The sequence below is a fragment of the Antechinus flavipes genome, chromosome 6 (genome assembly GCF_016432865.1).
Source record: "Antechinus flavipes isolate AdamAnt ecotype Samford, QLD, Australia chromosome 6, AdamAnt_v2, whole genome shotgun sequence".
Lineage (NCBI taxonomy): Eukaryota > Metazoa > Chordata > Mammalia > Dasyuromorphia > Dasyuridae > Antechinus > Antechinus flavipes.
Window position 1 is genome coordinate 255642722 of NC_067403.1, and position 18536 is coordinate 255661257.

Sequence of the window (18536 nt, forward strand, 5' to 3'; positions counted from 1 at the left end):
CTTTGGGTCATTTGCAAATCTGGTGAGCCCTCTGCTTTTGTCTTTGGTGACATGCTAAAAGGGGGAGGGCCGGCCTGCCCCTGAGCCCCAGCTCTCCATGGGAGCCTGCTTTGGAAGCTGAAGTTTCACCTTTTCTGTGCCTCTTTGGAAGTCGTACTTCCATCTGTTACGCTCTGCCAAGCTGTTAGGATCTTTCCATCTGTAGGAAAAGCCCGGCCATTTTGCTGAATTTGCAGCTTTCTCCTGATTTTTGGCTGTCTAGAAAAAAAAAAAAAAGCTGATTTTAGGGTGATCTGGTCTTGAAGCCCTGCTTCATTTTCTAAGTGTTTACTGGGCATCCCTTTAGCGATCCGTCATCGCAGGAGCTTGCCAAGAATTGAAGCCTTTGAAGCTGATTGGTTTACAATTTGCTGACCCTTTTTTTATTTTGATGAGGTCTACTTCTGTTTCCAATTAGTTCCTACTTTTGTAGTTCTTTTTAAAAAAATTTTTAATTTTATTTATTTATTTATTTTACTTTTGTAGTTCTTTAAAATTTATTGTACTTTTGTAGTTCTTAAAAAAATTTCTTTTAATTATTTATTTATATATTTTTTACTTTTGTGGTTTTTGAAGAACTTTCAGAGAACATTGATAGTGACTAAGCATGTGATTTACTTCTGTGTGTGTGTGAGGGGAAGAGGGAAAGGGCAGGAACTGAGGGGAGGTGGGGGGGGGGTGTGCTGCATGGACCAATGAGGCTCTAGATTGCTCCCTCCTCACTGTCATGTCACAGAATTTCAGGGCCTCATCCTAAACAGAGTCAGCTCCTGGTGTAGTGTTTTGGGAGTCAGAAACCTTAGCATTAATTTTGTGACACTGGGCCAGTCGGTTTCCTTCTTTCTGAATTGGTTTTTTCCTCTGTAGAACGAGGGTACCAGATTCTGAGCCACTTCCTCCATTGGGTGGTAGATGGATTAGAGCTTCCCCAACCTCCCTTAGTTTCTCTGGTGATTCATGCTCTAGGCTTGCGCTAGGTGGAGACCTTTGCTGTGGGGTAGGGCTTATCTTGGGCTCTGAACCTGAAGTCCTTTCTCTAATACCTCCTCCCTACCCCTGAGGCACTGAATGCCCTTCAAGCTTGACTGCTCTTCTATTTCTTGCCTGCACCTCTCAGTTCTCACCGCAGTACTTTGATCTTTGGTGCCTCCCCAGTCCTGCATTATCTTTGCCTTGGGTCACTTGGGGTTCCTGGTTGGATCTCAAAGCCTTGGATTCAAGTTCTGACAAACACTTGCTCTGTGACTTTTAGGCTCTTGTGGCATCTGAGCCTTGATTTCCTTTATTGGTAAACTTGGGATGCTAATTATAGATTTTATCTCCCCCCCCCTTTTTTTTTTTTTTTTGCTGAGGCAATTGGGGTTAAGTGACTTTCCCGGGGACACAGCTAGGAAGTGTTAAGTGTTTAGGGTCTTCCTGACTTCAGGGCTGGTACTCTATCCATTTGGCCATCCAGCTGCCATCTAATTACAGATTTTAATGCTAGAAAGGTCCAGCCACAGAGTCTAGACCCCTTTAATAAAATGAGAAAATTCATCTTCGGAGTGCTTTCCTTGTCTGCTCTTTGGGTTTGGCGATCTGTGTAAGGATCTCCTTAATAATGTCTTCTGTAGAGCTCTACTTCTGCACTGCCAAGTGCCTGATGGACAGATCCACCTGGAGGTGGGTCCCAGTGGACTCTCAAACTCAGTTGTCTAAACTGGAACTCACTGTCTTTCCCTTTAGCCCCCTCTCTGCTCTAGACTTGGCTGTTGCTATTGAAAGGTCATCATCCTTCCAGTCATTGAGGTTGGAAGCATCTGGAACCCCCTATCTAATGTTGTTATGTTTTGCTGATTCGAACTGGTTTTCTTCCCTTGGAGAGAAAGAACTCTAGGTCAGTGTCCTCCTCACCTTTTACTTGACTTATTTCAATAACCTCCTAATGGGTCTCCCTTTCTAGGCTATCATCTTTTAAAAATAACTAAAAAAAATTTTTTTTAAGTGAACAGAAATCTATTTTGTTTCCCTTCCTTTATGAACCTGAACTTCCAGACACGGTCAAGCCAAATACAGTCTCCATTTGACCATGTCCACAAAATAATGGCTGTCACCTCTGTCAGGAATCCAGTGCATCATCTTCCACACTGATGCTAAATAAATCTTAAAAAAAAACCCCAAACTTTCATTTTTTATTACCAAAATGTCTCCCATATCCTTTCTCTTTCCAGACATTCTTTCTATATAAAGAATATATTTCTTGAAGAAGAAGAAAAAACCTAGGGAAACTGATCTAGATATTATAAAAATCCGACAATAGGTGCCAGCCCCTTCAGTCCTCCTGGGCTACATAGGGATAGGGGTTAGGGGGCCTTAAATTTGTTCTTTGTAATTTTGAAATTTTCCTTTTGATTATTTGTTCTTTTCTTTTAACTGTGGGAATCCTCTTGAAGGTAGTTTTCTTGACCCTTTGCATCAGATCAAATAAATCTTTCCAGGTTTCTCTGTACCCCTCCTGTTTGTGGACATTTGGATATAATGGGCACAGCCATCTATTACATCTGTGGACCACACCGTGTTTTGCCATTGAGTGACCCCCATGATGAGCTATGCAGAAATATGCCCCACTATTGTTGCTAAGGTTATTCCTGGCCCTGCTTTTGCAGCCTGGCTCCAGGTGGTCTTTCTAAGCTAAGATTTCCTTTAATTTCCCCCTCTTTGGCAACATGACTCGCCCAGGACCACTCGGCTAGTAAGTGTATAAAGCTGCCCTTGAACTCGGGTCTCACTGCAGACTCTGTCCTGTATCCACTGGACCACCTAGCTGCCTGGGTGTATTGGTAGCACATACAAATGTACAAAATGCATGTGTATGTATTTCCAAATTATATACAAAGATGAATGCGGGCAATGTGTTGTAAATAAAGGGAATATTTTGGGAGGAGAAAAGGCAGAGGTATCTGTAGCTTGAGGAGATTAGGAAAGATTTCATGAAGAAAGATCCTAAATTGATCTTTGAAACTCGAGATTCTAAGAGGAGTGGTGCACTCTAGGCCTCTGGGACACCCTGTTGGGTAAAGAGTGTCCTGAAAGTTGGATATGGCCAAACTGAAGAGCTTTAAATGTCAAATGAGAAGGGCCACTAGAGAGTGCCATAGTGCACAGTACTGGGAGGAACAGAATTCGAATCTAGTCCCTTTCTGGCTGGGTGATCCTGGGTAGATCACGTCACCCTACTGTTCTCAGTTCCTCGTCTGTAACATAAACTGGAAAAGGAAATGGCAAACCCCTCCAGTTCTTCACCAAGAAAACCCCAAGTAGGGTCACAAAAGGTCGGAAATGACTGAAAAATGGTGGAGCAACGGCAACAAGGGTGGTTTTTGAGCAGGAAAGTGAAGTCCGCTCTGTGCTTTAGTGATGAGCATGTGGAAGACCAGGTGGTGAGCGGAGAGAGCAGTCGGGAGGCAGTCGTGTTCATCTGGGTGAGGGGTGAAGAGGGTCCAGGGGGCCCTTCACCTTGGGGTGGCTGCGTGAGGCAAAGGTGGAGGAAGAAATGGGGGGGGGGGCTTGCCTAATTATTGGCTATGGCAGCACCAGGCCATGAAGGTAGTAGACACTTCACTGAATCCAGGTCACGACAGATTGGCTATTGTGGTTCTGACTGCTTAAAGGGGGGTGGTGGTCTCCATGGGGAGGAGGGGAGAGAAAGGAAATAAAGGGCTGAGATGTGGCTATTAATAGAATTCACAGTAGCTTGAACTACATGATGATTCCCTTGCTGTCTCTTGGGAAGAATTCTGGGAGTGGTACAGGAGGGTCAGGGGAGAATTGTGGTCATCTAGTGCCCATGTAGGCTCCACGGGCCCTTGGACAATCGGGGCTGTACCATTGGGGGGAGCACAGAGCAGCCCCTCATCACCCCTTCTCTCCCACAGTTGTGGCAGTTTGGGGAGTGGATCGATGTGGTCGTGGACGACCTGCTGCCAACCAAGGATGGAAAGCTGCTCTTTGTGCACTCGGCCCAAGGCAATGAGTTCTGGAGTGCCCTGCTTGAGAAAGCCTACGCCAAGTGAGTCCCTCCCTTCCTAGCCCAGGTGCCCCGGTCCTTGCCAGGGGCTCTCCCTGATCCAAGCTGGACCCATCCCCGGATACTCCGGGTACCAGTGGCCTGCGAGCCATTCCTGTCTGTCTTGTCCCCCAGGGTGAATGGTAGCTATGAAGCCCTTGCTGGGGGTAGCACCTCAGAGGGATTTGAAGACTTTACCGGAGGCGTTACAGAATGGTTTGACCTCAGGAAACCACCTAGTGATCTCTACCACATCATTCTGAAGGCCCTGGAACGGGGGTCCATGCTGGGCTGTTCCATCGATGTGAGTCACCAGGGCTACTTTTATGTGTCTGCCTGCCCTTTCTCTGACTTTTTCTACCTCTGGGTCCTTGGTCCTTCTAGTCTCATTTTATTTTTCAAATAATAAGCATTTATTTTCTTTCTAAACCTTTACCCTTCCCGTTAAATAGAGAAGAAAAACAAAACACGTAACAAACGTGCATAAATAAGCAAAGACGCATTTTCGCGTCCTTCTTATCCAGAGGTTAACTTCTCATTCTGTCCCTAGTCCCCTTTGTCAGAAAGCAGGCAGCCGCCCCCATCACTGGGCCTTTGGAATCATGGGTTGTCATTGCTCTGATGAAAATTCTTAAGTCTTCCCAAGATGTTTTGACTCTCTAATGTTGCTAATGTACAAGTTGATCCTGATTCTGTTTACTTCTTTCTGCATCATTTCATACAGTTCCCCCTGAAATTCTCCGAAACCATCCCTTTAATCATTGCTTACAGTCCTTATTTCATATCCTGTTGAGCCATTTGTTCCCTTTCCCTCAGATGCTAGTTCTTGGCTACCATGCTAGAAATAACTGTACTTTAGAAAGAAAAGGTCTTTTCCCCAAAACCTTAAAAAAGCCATCTCTTTTTATTTTCCTTAGCTTTCCTGTCTCTCTGAACTCCTTGGAGGCATATTGCCATTAAAAAAAAAAAAAAAACTTTTAACATTTATATCTTTTGTTTTCACCTTAATTATCAACTATATCTGTCATTTTCCAAGAAAGCCATTCTTTGTAATAAAGGAAAAAAAAAAAAAGAAAGGTGGAAGGCAAAGTTTCTTGTTGTTCTGGATCATTTTTCTTTTGAAAACTGTTCTTCATATCCTCTGGCTACTTATCTTTTGGGGGACCCTAAAAGATATCCCCCAAGCCTGACCACGTATGCAGTGTAACATACCTATAGTTACCCACCTTGGCAAAGAGGAGAACAAAGCCTTTGCTGACTTCCAAATTCTAACCCAAGGGTCTCATGTATCCCAGGGATCCGCATCCCTTCTTTATCCCATTTCAGCCTCATCATAGGTTTGGGGTTACTAGGGACCCCAGAGATCATTTGGTTCAACTCTTTGGTTTTACAGGGAAGGAAAATTGGACCCAGAGAATGGACTTGTTCAAGGTCACCCAGGTAGGAGGTGGAAGAGTTAGAGCCTTGGACTCTAGTCTGCTGCCTCTAAATCCTTCCTTCTTTCCAATGTACCACTTGACTTAATCACAAGAGCGAGATGGAAGGAGCCTCAGTGGTCCTCTAGACCAACTCACCTGGGAATGTGACTCCCCTCTATCTACAGTATGAGTGACAAGAGGTCATCCAGGCTTTGTTTGGAGACCGCCATTCTTCCTTTGGACAGCTCCATGGCTGCGAAAGATCCATTGGCTTTCTTGGCAGTACTTGGTGATCCACCAAGCTCCTTAGAGGGCTTCCATGGACTTCTGTCTGAGCTGCCTCATCCCCACTCCCCTTCTGAACTTGATTCTTTGAACTTTAATCTTTACTTTTGTTTCTTTTACACTTTATTTTATGCCGTTAGACTGGATTTTCTAGCCTGTCAAAATGATTTTGGATCATATCATAGCCTGTTAACTGGCCCTCCCAATTTTGTGTCCTCTGCAGACTTAGAGATTCAATCACCTGCGCCTTCATCCAGAAGTGGCCCTGAGCCGCACCCTGGGCCCTGTAGGCCTCCCAGGAGACCCCTCCTTGCAACTTGATGAAGAATCACTAATGACTCCCCTTAGGGTAGTATCTGTTGGATGCTAGTTTCCCTGCTTTCCTTCTTCATCTTTTCCCACAAGCTTCTCCGATTTGCTCATGTTTATCATTTATTTCTTCCTGGTCAATAATGTTCCATCATATTCCTAAACCAGAGATTGTTTTGTTTTTAAGCCATTTCCTGGCTAGAAGGCGAGCATTCCCTTTATTTCCAACGGAGGCTACTGCAAATATTCCGAACTCTGTTGGACCTTTACGTCTGTCTTTGTCTTCCTTGATGTCTTTCTCTTTAGATCTGAAGTTCAGGCACCTTTCTTGGACATTTCTACCCACGTAACCAGATGCTGTCTAGCCCCCTGACCAGGGCAGCCATGCGTCTGTCTTTCTCCAGCTCCCTGCACCCCTGATGGTCCCATTTCTCTGGGTTCTTTTCCCATTTGCTGGGTGCGAGAGGCAGCCTGAGACTTGTTTTTTAATGTACATTCCTCTTATTGTTCATGATCTGGAGCAGGTGTTCATGGGATTGTTTATAGCTTCTCATTGTTCTGAGTCATTTTTCTTTTGAAATTCATATCTTTTGGCTCCTTATCTTTTGGGTGGCCTCCTTTTCTAAATGTTTACCAGCCCTACCTGAATCATGAGACTGGTGACGTTACTCGGGAGTCCCACTGGTCTACAGTTGGCAGATTGCCGTTCCCCCATCCCCTCCTTTTTTGTGTGTGTGTGAATGGGGACATTTTCCCCTTGGTAATCCTGTGTTCTTTCTTTCTCATAACCCCCTAGCAGAGACTCAGGGATCATGGCTCAAGGTGGTACTTCTGCAAGGGCAGAGAGGTTCTGTTCTTAGCTTTTTTCCTCTCTCAGGTCCCAGATCTATTTCTCTTGTTTTTTTAAGATCACACATCATTCTTCTTGGCAGGAAAAAAATATTTAATCTATATTAGACAGTAACTAAAGCAAAATAAAGAATTCTGATGTTGATTACCTGTAGAACAAAGTTCCAATCTCTTTTTTGATCCTCCCCTTTTCCCTAATATACCTTTAAAAAACCCCACAGATGAATCTCCTTTTATTTTTTTTGAATTTCTTCCTGGGCTGAGCTCCTCAATGCCCCTATCTCTCTTCCCTTCATGGGGGTGGCTCGTGGCAGGCGCTTGGACATTCGTCCTGTTACTCGACCTGGCTTCTGTCTTCTGGGTGTATCTTTTACTACTCCGAGCTGCTCAGCGAGCTCCCTGTGCATCACACCCGGTTTCTTTGGGACCATTCGGCGTGGTCAGAATAAGTTTTCTTTGTGTCTTCAGAATGTCATTCTAGCCTTTTCTTGAGCTCTTTAAAGTCCCCAGACCCAGAGCTTGCCAAGCTGTACCCAGACCCTTCTCCTTTTCTAGTATGAATTTCAAGATGGAAACCTTTCTTTTCTCCAAGGTTCCCCTGAGTTCTAGAGTCATAGTTCTTGGGACTTCCTCCACCTTTTGAAGGAAGAAATGACTAATGAGGTAGAGAGACAGAAGCAGAGAGAAAATGTGTTTGAGAGAAAGAGAGCAAAGCAGGAATCCAGAAGAATGGGTTCTTCCATGAAGGCTTCTGGACGTGGAAGAGCCTAGGGGACCATCTAGCCCAGGCCTCGGCCTCCCTTCTTCCTGACCGGAGTGGGTCGGGGGCGGGATGGCCCTGGTGGGAAGGCCCTGGCAGCTCTTGTGAGAGGTATCATCCTGTTGTCATACCTAGATCACCAGCGCCTTTGACATGGAAGCCGTCACCTTCAAGAAACTGGTGAAGGGCCACGCCTACTCGGTGACTGGAGCCCATCAGGTAGCACCAAACCCTGGGAGGTCAGAGAGCTTGGGGGTGGAATTCCCCTGGCAGACCAGAACAGGGACAGAGCTCCAATTCTCCCTAATGGAGACGGGCAGGCGGAGGGGTGGAGGCTGGCTCAGGGGGGAAGGCTGGGCCATGCTGACTGGGACTCTGGTTACAGGTGACCCATCGGGGCCGCTCGGTGAACCTCATTCGAATGCGGAACCCGTGGGGTGAGGTGGAGTGGACGGGACCTTGGAGTGACAGGTAGGGATGGCGCTGCCAGCTCACTAGGCCCAGTGTTCAGGGCTTCATGTGGCCATGGTGAGCCCCTTGCCAATCTCTGTCCATCACAGAGTTTTCTGAAATCCTTAGGGGAGGTGCTCTTGCCTCATTCATTCACTCACTCATTCATTTCTTCAATGAACACTTATTATGCACCCACTTTGTGCATAGCACCGAGCTGAGTATTGACAAGAGATTTAATGTTTAGGGGAGACCTGGTCACTGCCTCCAGGAAGATAAGAAGTAGATTTGTTTCCTTCAGATTGTTATAAGCGCAACAAATGTGAACACACAAACATTTCCCTATGCAAAGAACAGACAAAGAGGACTTCCTGTTAAGCCGTGGATCTCCCCATCCGGCTTATTTTTTAAGGCTGGCCGGGGTCACTCAGGTAATTAGGGGCTGTGATTTCAGGGGCAGCACGTGCCCAGCCAGCCCTTAGGCCTGGGGATGCAGTGGCTCCTGAAGGAAAGGGTCCTAGAAAACTAGAGTGGGCTGCTCTAGGGCCTTTCTGACCTTCTGCCCATCCCTTCTTTCAGTTCCTCTGAGTGGAACCAGGTGTCCCCCTCTGATAGGCAACAGCTCCAGGTCAAGATGGAGGATGGGGAGTTCTGGTGAGTATAACGGGAAGAGGGAATGGCACCTGAGGCTGGGGTCCCGGAGATCTCCCTTCTTCCCCCTTCCCCCTCCACCCCATGCACTCCTCCTCCCATCCTCTCCTTCAAGCATGCTGCATTTGTCTTGAGCACAAAGCATCATGGGAATAGAATATGGGTCACAGAATGTCAGGATTGGGAGGAACCTTAGAATATAGAAAATAGGATATTAGAAGGGATGTTAGAACACAGAATGTACAAGCTGAGAGGATCCTTTTAACATAGGATATAGAAAGTCCAGAGATTTTTAACTTTTTTTTTTTCCTATTATGGACCCTTTGGGCATCTGGGGAAGCTTGTGGATGGACCTCATCTCAGAATTATTTTTTGAAATGAGTAAAATAAAATATATGGGATCACGAAAGAAACCAGTAATATTGAAATATTAAAAAATATTCATAGACTCCAGGTTAGGAAACCCTGATCTAAAACAACCCTAGAATTTAGAGAGGGGGTAACTGAGGCCTTGAGAAGGCAAAAGACTGGATTAGAATCATGTGAGCAGTTAGTAGTGCTTTCTGCTCCATCAGCCCATGGGGAGGTGTTCCTAGACTGTCCACGCCCTTTCTCCCCCACTCTCCTGCTTTTTCCCTGCCCCCCCTTCCCGGCCCATTAATAGCATCCCCTGGGGCCCTGCTAGATCCCAGCTGACATCTTCTGTCCCTCAGGATGGCCTTCAGTGACTTTCTTCGGGAGTTCACCCGCCTGGAGATCTGCAACCTGACCCCAGACACCCTCAAGTCCCAAAAGTTCCGCAAATGGAACACGACCCTGTACGATGGCACCTGGAGACGTGGGAGCACGGCGGGCGGCTGCAGAAACTACCCAGGTCAGCCCCGGCTCTGGTGGGGAGGGAGACGCCCAGGAGACACTGAGGGCCAGAGAGGGGAGTGTGGAGGCCCAGACGCTGACTGGCTGGGACGTGGCTGGGGAAGGACGCCGTGATATCCCAAAGGGAATCCTAGGCCCGCATTTAAGGGACTGGGGGGAATTCCTGGTTCTGGCAGCTCCTGCCTTTCTAGGGTCACAGTGTCCGAGCTGGAGGGCCCCAGTCCTCAGCTGCACAGAACTCCCCTTGGCAGCCCACGTGGCCTTTCTTTGAAAACCTCGTAAAGGTTCATCCTCCACTTCCCTGGGCTGGGCGGCCCCTGGGGAGGAGGCTTGGCCTGCCATTAAGCCTGAGGAGCCTCTGGCCTGTGCTAGACTTCTGTCCTGGGAGCTGAACAGCATCTGAGCCTTCCTCCTAAGGACAGCCCTGAGATACTGGATGTAGAGGGCCGGGAGGTGAGACGCCATTCCAGGCTTTGGATCTTACACTGAAACGCCCTTATTGAAATAGCAGAGACTGCTTTTGGTATAACAAATTAATCATCTAGTGACTGAAGCAAAAGGCAAACACTGCTCTTCGGATTAAAGGCAAACCGTTAAATTTAGGACGGGAAGAGGGTCCACAAGGAGACTGAAGGCCTTTGGGAGAAAAAGCTGAGATAATGGTGTGATAAACTCTCATGGGGATCTCAATTATTCACATCTCTGTCTAAGTACCCAAGATCGGGGCCTAAAGAGCTTAATCATTTACATCAGAGTAGAGTTTTGTTAGGCTAGAGGAGCTTTAAAAGGGTGCCCTTTGTAGCAAGCCTGTGAGCCTTTGAGGTGTCTGGATTTGTGTCTCTGATCGATAAACTTCCGAGTCATAACCAGGACTTCTCTGCTGGCTCCGGTTTGTCACATCCTTCATCACTGCGGGAGCTGGGCTTCAACAACCGGAAGTCAGCCAGTGTGTTCCCATGTAGGCCAAAGAAACATCCCCAGTTCCGCTCAAGTAGCCCATGTAGTACATGAGTTCTTGGTCCTTCCCCATCCTGGGTATTCTCCTCTGGATTACCAGTGTCCTCCCTCTTCCCTTCCCTTCCTCCTTCCTCCCTCTTCCCTTCCCTTCCTCCCTCCTTTCTCTTTCTTTCCTTCCTTTCTTTCCTTTCCCCCGTCCCGCGCTCTCTTTCTCTCTCCCTCCCTCCCTCCTCCCGTCCTTCCTTTTTTCTCTCTCTCTCTCTCTCTCCCTCTCTCTCTCCCCTCCTTCCCTTTCTCCCCTCCTTCCTTCATGTAAGAAGCAGGCAGGAACGAGGTGGAGAAGGGCTCCGAATATCAAACCGGATTTTAGATTTGATCCTGGAGGTGACGGGAGCCCTTGTTTCTGGAATGAGGGATGACCCAGTCCCTGCATTGGATGGCTCCCTTTGACAGCTGAGTGGAGGATGGCCTGATACTGAGGCAAGAGGAAAGGCTGTGGTGGCTCGTCCGTGCCTGCCCATCCTGGGACACTTATCCGTGTTCTCTCCGATACTGGCCCCAGGGGAAGGCCAGTGGACTGAGGGCGTGACTCATTAATCATGTTGGTGATGATCATATCATTATTACATAATAAATTGTGGTTATTAATACTCTGCGACACAGGCCATGGACCAAGCCAAGGAGCTGAGCTAAGGGTCTTTGGGGCCGCCAAGGCCGTCCACTTTCCGCATTTACAGGGGAGGAAGCTGAGGCCTGCAGAGATCAAGGGGCTTGTTCAAGACCACAGCAGCAGGGCCAGAACTGGGATTTGCCTCCAGAGAGTCTTGCTCGGGGGTGCTTGGGGGACGAGTGAGAGTTTGGGGGTTTGGATCACAGCCCCTGATTCGTTTTGTTCTCACAGCCACCTTCTGGGTGAACCCCCAGTTTAAAATCAAGCTGGAGGAGGTGGACGATCCCGCTGAAAATTTCTGTGGTCGAGATGATGGCTGCAGCTTCCTGCTGGCGCTCATGCAGAAGAACCGGCGCCGAGAGCGGCGCTTTGGCCGGGACATGGAGACCATTGGCTTTGCGATCTATGAAGTGAGTGCGGGGGGTCGGTGGCCTCCCTTCTGGCCGAGCTTGCCCCGGCTTCCTGCCTTCTCGTGCCTGTGGCCTGGTGGCCAGGGCTGCCGTTAGGATGGGGATTCGTAGAGCCCAGGCCCGGGAAGGTCGTGGGGACCCTGTGGGGTGCCCTTGTCCAAGACACATGCGTGGAGTTGGGACAGAGCCACGAGAGGACCCCCCTCTGCCTTGCTCCCTCCCCTGTGCCTCTCCCTGGCCACTTGGTCAGCCTTGGAGCTGAAATGGCTTCCTGTCTTGGGGCTGCCCTCTGAGGTCTGAGCTGGCTGACTGCGCTAGAGCAGAATTCAGCCCGAAGGAAGGGTGTGGGACGTGAATGTTCCCTGGCCGTGGCGGCCTCAGTCCTTGGTGGCTCTCCTTGTCAGTGGCCGTGGCTGGTGTCCCCGCACCCTGCGTGTTGGATGTGCCTCCTTCTGAGGCCCGTTTGCTGTTGCCACGTGTACAAGGGAGGGTTTAGGAGAAGGGCTCCTGTCTCTGCCACGCTCTTCCCCGATGCTGGAGCCGGGTGGGCGGTCTCTGCATCGGCCTTCTGGGTGCTTGGGGAGGGCCATGCTCGGGCCTGGAGGTCAGGTGACTCTTAGAGCACCGCGAACCCCAGTGTGCAAAGGGATGCTGGGAAGGCAGGAAAAGCGTCAAACTTTCTCATGAGTGAATAAAAGTACACACCCCTCCCCCCATGCCTTAGGTTGGGCCCTCGGCCCCCTGGGATGATACCGCCCCTGGCCTAAGGGTAGGAGATGTGGCACCTGTGGAGCCCATGCCCTCTCCTCGTACCTCCCTAAGTTTGTGCCAGAGCAGTCCCTGAGCGTCTTCTCTCCTTAGAACCCCCGTGTCTGTCCGTCCACCCCCCGCCCCCCCCCCTCCCCCCTTCTTTGGATGGGAAGCCACGGACCCTGCTCTCACTCGCCTCTCTTTCTCTTACAGGTTCCTGATCACGTAAGTGCCCCTGCCTGCCCCGGCTGGTGTTGACGGCTCGGGAGGGCCAGTTGTGTTCCTGAGCTGCACTTGGGCTGGGAGGGAGCAAGGGCAGAGACCAGTCTCAGACCGGGGCCGGCTGCCAGCCTCCGCTGCTCCTCTGAGGCATAATTAATCATGTCCGGACCCACGATCCTGCTGGTGTTAGGAGCTCCCTGCAGTGCAAAGCCAGAACAGAGGGCCCGGGGAAAAGTCCCCAGGGTGACGTGATGGGCCTGGACTCGGGCCAGGTGTTCCTGACTCTGAGGCTGACCCCTGGGCAGCCCTGGGCCCCTGCTGCCTCCATTAATATTCATAATGTCCCACATGTAGTGATTAGGATCAAATGGGGGAGACTGTGTAAAGTGCTGTCCGGACCCAGGTAAATGTCAGCTGCAGTTATTGTTAATGAGAGCTCGCATTCGTGCAAGGATCCTACTTGATCCTCACAATCCCTGAGGCGGTGTGTCATTCCCATAACTACTAGGGAAACTGAGGCTGAGAGAGAGTTTGTGTCGGAGGCAAGATTTGGGCTGGTTCTTCCACTTCGCTGCCCATTCCTCTAACGCCTGAAGGCTGACAAAGCACTTTCTTCCCCACATCTCTGAGGGAAGTTGTGCTGGTATTTTCCCCATTGTAGAGAAGAGGAAAACTGAGACCCAGATTAGAAAAATGACAGGGTCCCAAGTCAAGTGTCGGGGCAGGACCTTTGCTTCAAGCCCGGGACCCTGTATGCTGTATTACATGAATGATACTATGGCTAGGGGGAAGGATGGGGCCAAGATTCTCCTCTGCATTGTGCTTTATGACCTTAGTGTGCTTCCGCCCTCTGTGGCTTCCTCTATGCCCTGGGAGAATGATACCAGTAGAATTTCCTGCCCAGGGCTTTGTGAGTGTGGACGCTGCCTTCCACCGGTTCTCTGTAGCTCCCAATGACTTAGGAATGTCTTTGGCTATTGGCCCCCCACCCACGCTGCCTTTTCCTCGTCAACAGTTGGTGGGCCAGCCTTCCGTGCACCTGAAGCGGGACTTTTTCCTCTCGCACTCGTCCCTGGCCCGCTCGGAGCAGTTCGTCAACCTGCGGGAGGTCAGCTCACGCCTCTGCCTGCCTCCCGGGGAGTACATCGTGGTGCCCTCCACCTTTGAGCCAAACAAGGAGGGGGACTTTGTGCTGCGCTTCTTCTCTGAGAAGAAGGCCGGGACGGAGTGAGTAGCCGAGAAGGTGGAAATGGGCCTTTCCCCTCCCCAGCTCAGCCCCCGGCTCCCCCGGCTGTCCCTGTTTGGGTGCCTCAGTCTCCCCCCCACTGCCTCCGCTCCCCAGGTCTCCGAGGTCTCCCCATGCCCTTCTTGCTGACCAGTGTATATGTGTGTGTGTATGTGTGTGTGTGTGTCCCTTTCTCCAGGGAGCTGGATGACAAGATTGAAGCTAACCTGCCCGATGAGGTAGGCAGCTTTTCTCCGAGTGGGGTTGGTGGGTGGAAGCCACGTTCCTTTCTCCCCCCCATCAGGTAGCATTGTGCTGTGGAATTGGAGCTGCTTCCAATCCTGGCTTTGCCACTAGCTAGCTTGTGGGACTCCAGGCCAGCCCTCCCCTTCTTGGGTTCCTGTTCCTTTGGGACAAGGCGATCTTTAAGGGTTTGGAGTTGTGGAGGCCGTCCTGACATCCTAACCTCTCAGCCCCTCTGCACTTTCTAGGGAAGAGTGTGCTTAGCTTAGGGTGGGTGCACACTGGGAGGTGAAGGACCCTGGCTACTTACCCCCTCCCCTCCCCCTTGTTTATCACAGAAAGTGCTTTCTGAAGAAGAGATCGATAGCACCTTCAAGGATCTTTTTAAGCAGCTGGCTGGGGAGGTGAGTGGGGCTTTGGAAGAGATTTGGGAGGTGGGAGAGGGACCCAGCTTCCCGGCGGTCCACCTCATCCTCTTCTCCACCCCTTTCTCACCAGGACGAGGAGATCAGTGTCAAGGAACTGCAGACCATCCTGAACAAAATCATCTCTAAACGTGAGTGTCCCGGATGAACTCAGGGGCTTCCCTCCTCGGACCCGGAATCCTGCTATCTTCCGCTTCCTCCTCCTTCCCCAGAACAAGGACTTGAGGGGAAGACTGTGCGTGCACAAAGAGAGCGCTTATTCATGACGATTTGTTGAGTAATTCAAGGCAAAGTTCATTGACTAAGACCTGGCTTTGGAGTCCAGGGTCTGAGTCGTCTTAACTTTAGGACCACGGACAGCTCCCTGGTTTCCGCCTTTATAAAAGGAATGGATGAAAGTTGCTTAGGCTCTTCCTCTGTGCTAAACCTGGCAATACCTGCCCGCTCACCAGTACTACTTGGCATTAACTTATCTGGGATATACAGTATCTGCCCCATAGAAGCTGCCTGAGGCCCGTTCTCTTTCCTTTTTATCTTTGAATCCACAGTGCCTAGCACATAGTAGGAACTTTACAAAAGCTTGCTAATGAATGAATGAAAGGATGGTTAGTTGCCTTTAAAAATCCTTGGATCCCATCAGAATAACTCCCAGCAGCCATTGCCTCCCTGCCTTGTTTTCCCAGGATTCTTCTCTCTCTGCCTCCCCCATCCCAATCTCAAACACCTCCCTTCCTTCTCCCTTCACAGACAAAGATCTCCGGACCGATGGCTTCAGCAAGGAGTCGTGCCGAAGTATGGTGAATCTCATGGATGTATCCTTTGGAGTGGGGGCAGGAGGTTGCAGGGGAGGCCGGCTCCCCTCTAGCCAGTGGCAGGGAGGTTTGGACGCAGCTTTGGGGAGGCCAGTCTAGGCATGATAGGGGAGAGGTTTAGATGGAATGGGCTGGGAATGGAGTCTGGTTCAAAGAGTCTTTTTATGAATCTGCTTTCCTATCCCCTTTCCTCTTTTTTCTCATCTCCCCTTCCCCAGAAGGGGCAGTGTAGCACGCTGCGGAGAACATGGCATTGGGAGCCAGAGAACCTGAGTTCAAGTTCAGCCCCTGTCATTTATTTTCTATGTGAACTTGGACAAATCAGTTGGTTTCTTTGGGTTTTAGTTTTCTCATCTTTAAAACCGTGGGGGCAACTTAGATGCTTGTGAAGTCCTTGAACCTGTGAACCCTCTGCCCCCATCCCCTCCCCGCTTTGGGCATTTTCCTCATGCAAACCTTTGTAGTTTCTCTCTTAACTCTGGTCCAGCGGGATGGCAATGGGAAACTGGGGCTGGTGGAGTTTAACATCCTCTGGAACCGAATCAAAAATTACCTGGTAAGGAAATGGGTTGTCCTTGTTCTTCTGTCTCCTCAGGCCCTGGGGTAGTGGAGCTCTAAGCTGGCTATTTAAGATTTGCTGACTAGCTGGCAGGAGGAGGTGGGCCCGCTCTTATTGGCTGTTCTCCAAGATCAGAAGAACCCCTGGTATCCAGTTCTGTAGTTTGGCTATGCCCGATTTCCCCCAACCCTGAAATCAAAACATCCAGGCCAGAAGAAGTGGTTCCCCCCTCTTCCATTGCAGCCTCAGTATCTCTACCCATTGGTTATGGTCCAATAGAGGCCCCTGGGGAAGATGGATGGATTAACCTGTTCCCTTTCCTCTCTCTCTAGTCCATCTTTCGAAAGTATGACCTAGACAAGTCGGGCAGCATGAGTTCCTACGAGATGCGGATGGCTCTTGAGGCAGCAGGTGAAATCTCGATCTTGTGGGGAAGGAATTGCCTGCAGCTGGGGGTGGGGTGGCCTGTTGATGGCGGTAATGCTCAGGGGATGGCCTCCTGCTCCTCAGAGCACAGAGGTCCAACAATAGAGTGAACTGAGGCCCACAGAGGATGATTCTCCCAAAGTGATTCAACTTAGAAGCAAGGATCTTGGAACTGCGTCTGTGTTGCCACCAACTCCTCCACTTCCAGGGCTTCCTGAAGAGTCTTCTACTCTCTCCTATAACTGAGCCTCTCCAGGGATCCCTTTTTGGATTAATTATTTCTAGGCCAAGGGTGCTCCTTCTGTCCCTGACTCCCAGCAAGTTTGTTGGAGAAACTCCGTGTTTAATTCACAGAGATTCTGGAGTCCGGAGAGCTGAGGTGGAGTTGTCTAACTATGTGACTATTGGCAAAGACAAGTCCAGTGCCCTATCCCCTGTACCAGTAGTAGTCAAAGATGGTCTGGGGACCCCTGTGGGTGTTCCACATTCTTTCAGGGATCCATGAATTTAAAACCTTTTTCTTAATACTAATAGGCTTTTATTTGTAATACCGAATATTGCTCTTGTAAAGGTGAACATTGATGGATTTAACTCATAGCCAAAAGCTTAGGTGGAGGGAGAGGGGAAGAGATTCTCAGTAATTTTAAATGGGCCCTGAAACCAAAGAGTTTGAGAACGATAGCCCTTGATCATTCAGCAAAGGAAACTGAAAGGCGTGGTCAGACAGCAGACCCAGGAGAGAACATGCATCAAAAGATGAGGCAGGAGGGGGTGGTCGTTTAACTGTGTTAAAAACTACCCAGAGGTCAAGTTGTTCTTTGTCCTTCATTGTCCTCTTGGAGAGAGTTAAAAACTACCCAGAGGTCAAGTTGTTCTTTGTGCTTCGTTCTCCAAGAGGACCCTGACATCAGGGGTGTGATGTTAAGACATCCAAGTGAGTTGGAGTCCCCAGTCTCACTTTCTCCTCTGGACCTATTTCTATCCAGTGGCAAGATATAGATCAGGATGACTGGAGATGGGCCCAGATGGAGTGGGAGACCTTGGTCTTTTAAGTTAAGGTCTTTAAGAGGTCTCAGTTTACCTGAAACAATCCCCGATCAGTGATTGAGGTTAGGTAAAAAATGAGGCAGAGAATGGCCTCTTTTACTTAAGTCAATCTGGCAGAGGAAGACCTTCAGGGTTTCTGGTCAAGACTGAAACATTTGCTATTTACATTCACTGAGCAAATCAGGGGCCAAACCATGATCAAATGGGGCTTGTCCTGGGATTCGTTGTTGACTAAGAAGTCAAGAATGAAAGAATGAAAAAAAGCCTCATTAGATTTAGTAATTAAGAGATTGCTGGTTATCCTGGAGAGAACCCTTAGTGCAAAGAAGGGAGTAGGAGGAGCATGGGTGGGTGGGAAGAGCATAAGTAGAAATAAGGAAGATAAAGAAGTGTAGATGGCTTTTCTTAAGGGTTTACCTATGAAAGGAAAGAGAGCTCTCAAGGAAGGTGAGTTTTAGAGAGGAGTTTTTTAAGGATGGAACAACTTGGGCTTCAGGAATGAGAGCAGAACTTAATAAGATGAACGTGAGAACATTATGGAGTTTGAAGGGGTAGGGCATTGGTGACTAGTTTGAGCAAATTTAAATTGGTTTCCGATTGGACCAGCATAAATAAGCCATCAGACTTGGCCCCAGGGCTGATTTTTTTTTTTTTCTTCCTGGACCAGGGTACAAGTTAAATAAGAAGCTGTACGGACTGATCATAACTCGCTACTCAGAGGCTGACCTGAACTTGAACTTCGACAGTTTTGTGTGCTGTCTCGTGCGGCTGGAGACCATGTTCCGTGAGTACTGCTCTCCCTTCCTTCCCTTCCTTGAGCGCTCTGGGAAAATTTGCTTTTTGTGTCTGTCTGGCAGGGAAGACATGGGCATGTGCACACAGACATATGTGTGTATATGTCAGAAAAGGGGGAACCTGTTCTCTGGCTGGGAGGAACACACTCTGACTTGGGCCTGCCTGTCTCATCTCTTTTTTCCTTGTACTTTCACAGGATTTTTCCAGGCCCTGGACACAGACAAAGATGGAATTGTGAATTTTGACTTATTCAGGGTAACGGCCTGATTTTCCCTTTCTCTCCTTCTCTCTTGGGAACTGGGTTTGTGGGAGA

General features: G+C 49.2%; 1 protein-coding gene across 3 annotated transcripts in view; it reads left to right on the forward strand.

Moving 5' to 3' along the window:
* The window catches only part of CAPN1 (calpain 1), a 31865-nt gene that overhangs the window by 12051 nt on the left and 1278 nt on the right, over positions 1 to 18536 (forward strand). For all 3 annotated transcript variants that reach the window (XM_051967032.1, XM_051967033.1, XM_051967034.1), the window contains 17 exons: positions 3954 to 4087; positions 4220 to 4388; positions 7841 to 7924; positions 8091 to 8176; positions 8735 to 8809; positions 9520 to 9680; positions 11541 to 11719; positions 12683 to 12694; positions 13707 to 13918; positions 14116 to 14155; positions 14498 to 14563; positions 14658 to 14715; positions 15332 to 15396; positions 15884 to 15952; positions 16288 to 16366; positions 18096 to 18212; positions 18420 to 18478. In XM_051967032.1, coding sequence (XP_051822992.1) covers positions 3954 to 4087; positions 4220 to 4388; positions 7841 to 7924; positions 8091 to 8176; positions 8735 to 8809; positions 9520 to 9680; positions 11541 to 11719; positions 12683 to 12694; positions 13707 to 13918; positions 14116 to 14155; positions 14498 to 14563; positions 14658 to 14715; positions 15332 to 15396; positions 15884 to 15952; positions 16288 to 16366; positions 18096 to 18212; positions 18420 to 18478 — 1665 coding nt within the window. The remainder of the gene's footprint in view (positions 1 to 3953; positions 4088 to 4219; positions 4389 to 7840; positions 7925 to 8090; positions 8177 to 8734; positions 8810 to 9519; positions 9681 to 11540; positions 11720 to 12682; positions 12695 to 13706; positions 13919 to 14115; positions 14156 to 14497; positions 14564 to 14657; positions 14716 to 15331; positions 15397 to 15883; positions 15953 to 16287; positions 16367 to 18095; positions 18213 to 18419; positions 18479 to 18536) is intronic.